General features: G+C 31.7%; 1 protein-coding gene and 1 long non-coding RNA gene across 2 annotated transcripts; one reads left to right on the top strand and one right to left on the bottom strand.

Moving 5' to 3' along the window:
- Nucleotides 1-287: 287 nt before the first annotated feature.
- On the bottom strand, nt 288-2,172 carry LOC143061455 (uncharacterized). The gene is made up of 3 exons (XR_012974438.1): nt 2,024-2,172; nt 1,178-1,292; nt 288-373 (listed from the first exon to the last, which is right to left on the bottom strand). It is a non-coding gene; the product is annotated as an uncharacterized LOC143061455 (long non-coding RNA).
- Nucleotides 2,173-4,128: 1,956 nt separating this feature from the next.
- On the top strand, nt 4,129-7,886 carry LOC143061452 (G-protein coupled receptor 157-like). Its single transcript, XM_076233740.1, has 3 exons — nt 4,129-4,667; nt 6,297-6,520; nt 7,362-7,886. The coding sequence occupies exons 1-3, from the start codon at nt 4,166-4,168 to the stop codon at nt 7,749-7,751; spliced, it is 1,116 nt and encodes a 371-aa protein (XP_076089855.1). The 5' UTR covers nt 4,129-4,165; the 3' UTR covers nt 7,752-7,886.
- The last annotated feature ends 395 nt before the right edge of the window (nt 7,887-8,281 follow it).

Here is an 8,281-nt window from a genome sequence, read left to right as displayed (position 1 = left end):
AGAAAAACTTTTTTTTTTCAAAGATTTGCGACGCAATTACTAAGTGCTGGGTTCGGACTCACAACTTTAGTGTTGACAAGCTAGAGATACAGTATTTGAATACATAGTAGTTTGACTAAATTTAATCAATTTAGATAACTATACTTAAAAAATTACTTATAAAACAGTAGTATTTAAAATTGCCATATGTATGAAGACCAATTTTTGGCATTGTGCTGTTTTCTGCTCTTTATAAATTGGGTTGTGGTCTCTTTGACACATTTTCTGTTTCCCTCCCGAATTTTATTTTTGATAATGATAAATTAAAACTTACCAATCAACTACTTGTCCTGCTTGGAAGAATTCGGAGTTACAGCCTCCACAATAATTAGCCCTGCAAAAGTAACAGTCATTACCAAATGTTATTTCAACTGATCGGGCGGAGCTTATCTTTTAATTTGCATAAAGACAATCTATTTGAAGATGTGTGATAAAGATGAACGCCGATATAATTATCATTGAATTCTAATCAAATATCAGTGTCAACAAACGCATATACAAAAGAACTGAGTGAATGATATGGACGAATAACTGGACACTTCATTGATTGGTTTATCCCAAAACTCCTGTCTATAGATGGACTGGTCTTAAATACGCGAGCTTCTTAAACCCCACCCGGTCAAGTGAAATAAATATAGTAAAACAATGTTGTGCGTACAAAGAAGAAGACATGTATGTGATAAGAATACTATAGTACTGTTATGCTATGTGTTTATTTGTAAGATAAAAGAAACAAGAATAAGATTATTATTAAGAATGTGGGTACATGAATTAAACGACAAGAAGTTGGAGTGCAATGTATGTAGGCAAACTTTCTAAGTACACATTTAAAATTAAATCTTGAGGCTCGTGTCGAACACTCTGGTGTATGTGCCTATTCAACAAATGGACATCAAGCTTTCCTTTCTGTATTATATTGTACATTAAACAATATGCTTATACATAAAGTTGTTTTCGCTAATATGCAATAAATCCTATGTATATAAATACAAAAGATGCCAAACGTTTGAAACAAGTTTTGTTTTAAAATAGCATAATATACTATAATTATTCAAAAACAAATGCATTCTCGTAATATAGCTTATTAATTCATGTTTGATTATGTTAATTCCATATATAAGAAAAGCATATTTCTCACCTGCAAACTGCCGTAGGGAAATTTGGACATTCACTTAGAAGGCATGGGTCTATAAAGCACTGTACCGACTTCTCCAAACATGTATCCTTGTTATTATTAGAACAATTTACTGAAACTTAAATTATAATAAGTTTTAAAAGATGTATCAAATACATGTAAGGGTTAAAATGAAATGAAATATAAACAAATGAACGCACCCTTTACAGCTGACAATACGGTATGAGGTTTTCTCATTAATTAAAGTCGTACGATTGCCTATAAATGCTTACTCCCACTAAGTTTGAGTACTTGTTTATCATTGGCATTTGATCCCCATTTTTTACATCAAGTATACGTTGTCATATAAAAATAATTGTTTATAATCTGCAAGTCAGTGTAATTTGATTTTAGGAAGTCGGTATAAGAAATATACCCATCAAAGATGCAGAAGTTATAAATAAAACATGTAATTTTTTATTTTGAGAATCGTTCTAATAATAATAGTCAAACCCGCCCCCTTCAGATCTCAAAAATGAAATTAAATTAAAGGTTAACTACAATTTAAAGTATTTCAAATTCGTTTCATGTATTCGTACACTAGATGTAACAAGACTGGTGTGCAATTTGTAGCTCGTGTCTTTTTGCGTCTTAAATTAAGGCATTTTCAAGAACAACTTATACATGTTAAATTGTGCTGTCATCAGAGTGGATGATGAACTTAATGTCTAGTTAAATATCAAATCTAATTAAACAAGATCGTACTACAAAGAATGTGCATCTCGCAAAAATATTGTAATATCATACATGTAACTATACACTTTCATTATTTTTATAAAAACTAATAAACTATATTTCCTATATATTTACCTAAAATTGTAAGAAACAAACAAATTCCTGCCTTCCACATGTTGGATTGACTTAGTTCTGTGACCTATAACTTCAACTGATTCTGTGCTTTATCAAAATTCCAACGGTTACAATTAACAGATAAAGGTACTATTCGTGCGTAAATGTAACTCTGTCGAATTATATCTATATTGATACTTGTTGTAATATATGTCTTATATACAATGAACTACACTTAGGATTAAAACCTCAAAACAGTGCGCCAGCCCATTAAAAACGGAAAAATAATATACAATTATGGCCCGTTGAAAAGGTGAATATCCAAAATTGTCAACACGAGAAGGTTATTTCATTGAGGGCGCAGCTATAATCCTGGTACTTTTGATAACTATTGGTACAGGCATGTTATAATGTAGAAAATGGTGGATTGAATCTAGTTTTATAGCTAGCTAAACCTCTTACCTGTATGATAGTGAAATACTGGCATACAACACATATAAAAGATCAATTAAAGTTGAAATTTGATTTACAAAGGAGAAGTGATATCAAATTGTTAAACTCTTCTGTTAAGACATTATTCAAATCTTCTTGGCATATCAAGGTAGAATACAGAAAAAATCATTCATGTATGCCTATTTACTATCATTATGATAGATTGTTTTGTATGTTCAAATAACGAGCAGTTCTTATTTGGTTTTAAATTTGTCTTGTAAAACTGTACATCATTTATACATCAAGAAATTTTAACGACTTCATACGTGCATTATAATGATGTTCATTTGCAAAGTTGTTATTCGATCTTAACTGTGCGATCTGGAAGACTAGGTCAAAATTTCCCCCTTTACAGAGTTGACTATCATGTTTACTTTTCTGGTAAATACTTTTTTTAATTGCTTCTATCCTTTTAAAGGATTACTAATGCAAGGCAAAATCGATTTTCGAGGTTTATTTCATAAAATGTACATAAAGGCACACTGTCTAGTCAAAAGCATAGGATTTTACAAAATTGGAATTAATCAATCAACCCATATCTTCATCAATTTTCCGCTGATAAGAACCATTCAGCCTCAATCACACACATGTCTTAATGACATACTAGTAATTTAAAAGAGCCAATACGCGTAGCACGAAATGCTCCTTTTAGTATAGAATTACAATTCCAAGCACTTGAATATAAAACATATTGCAGCGAAAGACCGAATACAACACTAGTTCACGAATTGTCAGGGTTGAATTCATATCAATGAACATTTTATTTTTCTCGATTTCACCTAAAACTCTCAATTTATAATATAAACAAAAACAATACAAGTTTACAATTCATTTACAGGAAATTAAGAATTGATTGGATTTTACTGTTAACGTTCAAAACAAAGCAAAAATATGCATCCCCCATGTCCGCACTAAACTACATGTATATAATATTATTAACAGTTGCGTTGTGTTTAAAAAAAGAAAGAGCAAAATATACCAAACAAACTACCAGAGGGAGATTCCAAGTCAAAAGTCAAAACCTAATTGACAACAACATGCCTTAAATAGAAAAATGACAGAAGTCCTTAGGTTAATGTGGTGTTTACGTCAATGAAAATGAAACTGGACGAGTACCACTGTGCATGCATATTTGGTCGTTCTATTTCTTACATTTATTCTTTCAGGGCCTTACACATATAGCTGATTATGATATATTGGTTTTACTCACTGTGACAGGTCCAACAATGAACTGTTATTGTCAATTTCTGTGTCATTTCGGTCTTTTTTGTTCACAACTTGTAACAGTAAACCACTATAGGTCAAAGTATACGGTCTTCCGCGCAGAGCCTTGGCTCATTAGAAACTACCTTTTGGATTATAGCTCTTCATCTTTTATATAAGCTTTGGATTTCAAATATTTTGGTCACGAGCATCACTGAAGAGACATGTATTGTCGAAATGCGCATCTGGTGCAAGAAAATTGGTACCGTTAATTTTATTACAAGCTATAAAGGGCCCCAAAACTAAAACTGGTCAAAAACAATTCAATCAGAATGATTATCATAAACAGAAAAAAAACCAGCTTACTTAGAATTCGAATAGTATAGATAAATTTAACAGATAAAATTAATCAAAAATCAAATATACAAGTATAAACAGTCTGTGTGACATAATCTTTTCAAAAGAAATATGGAGAACTTTACAATAGCTAATAACACTGGAGAGTTTGTAAACCGTATTACAGATGCAGACATTGGGATAACTATAACGACTACGGTTTTGTCGATTATAGGGTCAATTTGGCTCATTTTGGTTAACGGTCGTAAATGGATTAGAAATGGACACTTAAAAGAAACAAGGAAGCTTTTGATATACCTTACTATTTCGGATTTTTGCATTGCGATTGGAAATTTTTCGGGGGCAGTAAGATACATCAAATCAGATGACAGCAATAGTTTTAAAGTATTGAAATGTAATTCTGAACGCGACGTAGGATGCATAATTCAAAGTTTTATAACTACGTTGGGATCTTTGTGGTCTTTCTTCTGGACGACAGTAATTGCGTTCCATTTGTTGGTAACTTATGAAGAAGCAATGAAAGTTCCTGAAAAATTGAAGAAGGTCCAAGAAAAAAAGGGTGGATGCATATTCAGAGTACGCTTGCTGTATCATTTTAGCTGGCTTATTCCAGGTAAAGTAGCAAAAACAACAACCACTAGGGGTAGTTAAATTAAATTATCCTATGTCAGTGCTTTACAAAAGACAAAAATATAGACAACATTTAAAGTGTGAAAAATGAATGAACCATTATTATTAAGTTTATTTTCGGTTTCACAATTTTCATGTCACATCAACATCATTTGAACTTTGGTGTATAGTTGTCTGTTGGGCTATTATACATTGTACCACATCTCTTTTTTCAAGCTAATATTACAATGAGATGAATTGCATGCAAGGGGGTGATTGATAATGCATACACAATCTGGACATAAAACTCAAATATAAAACAATATTACAATGATTTCATTTTAAAAGTATATTAAACAAAGATTTACAGGTTATCCGTGGACAAGGAAGTTGTCATACATGTATGTGTCTTATACAATACCCTTTACCCTTGGAGAGGAATCCGAGGTTTCGTTTTACTAATATAATCACTTAGACCTCTGTTCTCTGTTTTAGGGACTGATGATTTTTTTCTTTTTGTCTTACAAGTTCTATTTTGCTATGGTGTTGTCTTTTGTTTCGTTTGCTTTGGTCGACATTTCATTTTCAATTACCCCTAGTTATCCTTTTTACATTTTATCAATGAAACAAATATAAACACAACGATAACCTCTAAAATAGATAAAAAGTTTTAAGATAGATCTTAAGATATCCTTTGTCAATAATTTCATTTGTTACGTATGTAGTATACTTCATTGTTCATTGACAACGCTACGGTCGTATATTAATGGAGAACTGATGAAAATGTATTTTATAATTGTTAGGTTCAATCACTACTTAAAATAAGATCTTGGTTTATATTTATCTGTTTTTTTTTTTCTTCTAGAATTTTGTCTAGGTGCTATCTTTTTTATATTTAATTACTAATTGTGGTTGTTTGTACCGACCGATAAGCTCCAGCGCGGTCATTTTTTCTATATCAGTTTTAAGATATCATACTATAGTAATATTGTCTGCTTTTGTTAAGTTTTAATTTAAGAAATGTTATACTATTTTATTACAAACGTTTATTATGGTTTACAACTGACAGATTTAAACTTTAATATTTACCCTGCTTTCAAATGAGTATGACAAACGTGATGATTTCAAATTACCAATAGTCAACTCCCCGTGGCCATTTGTCAGAGTTACCAACTGCATTCTCATTTCTAAAAAAACAAGTTACGCTAGGATGAAAGATCTTGTCCTTAGTTATTTTAAGTTATAATCTTTATTCGATCCTGCCTCTTTAATTAGTTTATCCTGGCTTTTTTTCCCAAGTTGTTTATCCTGCTTTTTAAAGTTTAATCCTAGGCGCCCCGCCCCTTCCCCCATAAAAATCAAATAGTAGTTCCTAAAATACTGGAACAAACGTCTGAAATGTAACTTACCCGTTTGTGTTTTATCTCAGATTGTGACATCATTAATAAGGGTACTAGATTCACGGCATACATACCAGGATACGTTTATCTTGTCGATACCCAAACCACGCTTGTTTTTAAAATCACGCGATTCTATCCTATCACTTGTTTACCTTGATTTGTTTTTTCAGTTGCTCAAGCAAGATTTGAATAACGGTAAACATATAATGCTTGAATTTGTCATTTCTTTTCAGTTATCATTATGAGCATCGCTGCTGGAACAAATGTTCTTGGGTCGGATCTATCTGTTGGCTCTGGAGCTTGGTGCTGGATATCTGCCTGTCTGTCGCCAAATCAAAGAACATTTTGGATGACATTTACAGGAAAAGGATGGGAGATATTGATGTATTTGCTTTGTTGTTTATTTTATTCGTGGCTTAAAATTCGTAAGATGGAAATTCAGAAAAGGCACGACAAAGTAAGTTGTTCATGAATAAAAAGTATTCAATACAATGTATATTTATCTTAAGGTGGTACTCAACACTACAGGGAGATAACTCTGTAAAGTCAGCTAAACGTTTTAATTACTTTGTTTTGTAAAAAGAATATTAATCTTCTCAATGATTAAAATTGGTGTTTGTCAAAGTGCTCTATAACCAGTGCAATTTTCCTGATAAAACAGTTGGTTCAGCTTTTTTTAATTTTTCATATTTTTGTTAAATGGTTGAAGTAAGTACTTTGACAAAATTTTATGAAAATTAAACGAGCCAAATTAATTTTAGTAAAAGTGTTGGGTATCACCTTGAGTAAGTTTAAATTTGAATTGATAAACTTAAAATCTGCTATATAATATATATTATGTTTGCTTGAGTAATGTTTGAAAACTATTGAAAAGATTCGAGTTTTGCTAACATTTGCACACAATTTAGCCTGTAAAAAGTAAAATTACTGCTGTTCTCATTGATTTTCTTTGAAGCAGTGCGCCTGTAGGTTGGGGATACTAATAAGTAACTCTATCGATATAACGACTTTTCTGATTCGATTAACAAAAAAAAAATCCGTGTAACAAACCAAAACTGAAGGAATGACATCAATTATAAGGGGAAAATAAAGGATCAGCAGAAACACTGAATTACAACTAAAGCAAACACCAACATACATAGAAACAGACTGTAGATTACAACTGATTTATATGACAACTGAACCAGATGTAGGTGTTGACAATTTCACTTCAATTAGGCATGAGGTCAAAATATCTAAAAATCCAAAACCTCATGCAAATACTTCTACAGCAATTATATTCATAGTTTCTTTTGCAGGCGTTGAAGCTACAAAAACTCACACCATTAACCGACCCACGATATAGAAATAATACAAATGTGGATGGCGAAGAACCACCAGACATCAAACACAACTCAAATGAAAATATGAAATATTTGTATATATGGCTTATTGAAATTTGCCTCCGGATTCCAGGGACAATCCGTTACATCATGGCTGCACACAAAAGACATACTGGATACTCATCTGCTTACGACAGCGTCGATGTTTATTTTCTTCATTTTCAGTCTTTTGGTGACAGCGCCCAGGCTTTTTGTACATGGGTAGTATTTTGTGGCCCAAAATTAAAGAGAATGGTTACGTCACGTGTCTGCAGGCATCCTCGGAAAGGTGAAGAGAAAAGAATGCTAATCGTACAAAAATATTAGCAAAGTTCATCTTAAGCAGTTTTCTGTCCAACTAGTAGTTAGAATGGTGCATTTAGAAAGGAAAGACCGTGAACTTTATATCACATTTTGTTTGAATGTTATATATTTTTTATTTCAACAAGTCGTACATGAAAACATTACTTACACCACTATGACATGTATTACATGTATCATGTTAACACATTACGTTCATCAATATATGACTCGTATTTGATTTGAACACGTTATCTTGTTGTTCATAATGTTATTTAAATTTCATTGTTTTCTTATTATACCGTTATTGTAGTTGAAAATTTATGAATTAATTATATTGTTATATAGCTTCAAATTATGACTGTCAGTTCTAATTGAGATACCACTGAAAAAACTATGTAAGGATGATCCCTATTGCAATTACAATTTGTTGTAATATTGGTTTTGAGACATCTACCCAAACGAACTAAGATATAAACAGTGCAATGCATCTGTACGATCAACAATTACAAAAAATCGTATTGATTATTGTATAAAGTACAAAACGCGGTATAAAT

Source organism: Mytilus galloprovincialis, unplaced genomic scaffold, assembly GCF_965363235.1.
Source record: "Mytilus galloprovincialis unplaced genomic scaffold, xbMytGall1.hap1.1 HAP1_SCAFFOLD_319, whole genome shotgun sequence".
NCBI lineage: Eukaryota > Metazoa > Mollusca > Bivalvia > Mytilida > Mytilidae > Mytilus > Mytilus galloprovincialis.
Note: the sequence above shows the minus strand (reverse complement) of the source record. Positions and strands in the feature narration are given on the sequence as shown.

Bases quoted from the DNA above. Each gene is read 5' to 3' on its own strand.
- LOC143061452 (XM_076233740.1), top strand. From the start codon at position 4,166: ATGGAGAACTTTACAATAGCTAATAACACTGGAGAGTTTGTAAACCGT. The intron at 4,668-6,296 runs GTAAAGTAGCAA...ATTTCTTTTCAG, and splicing joins TTTTAGCTGGCTTATTCCAG to TTATCATTATGAGCATCGCT. The intron at 6,521-7,361 runs GTAAGTTGTTCA...TTTCTTTTGCAG, and splicing joins TTCAGAAAAGGCACGACAAA to GCGTTGAAGCTACAAAAACT.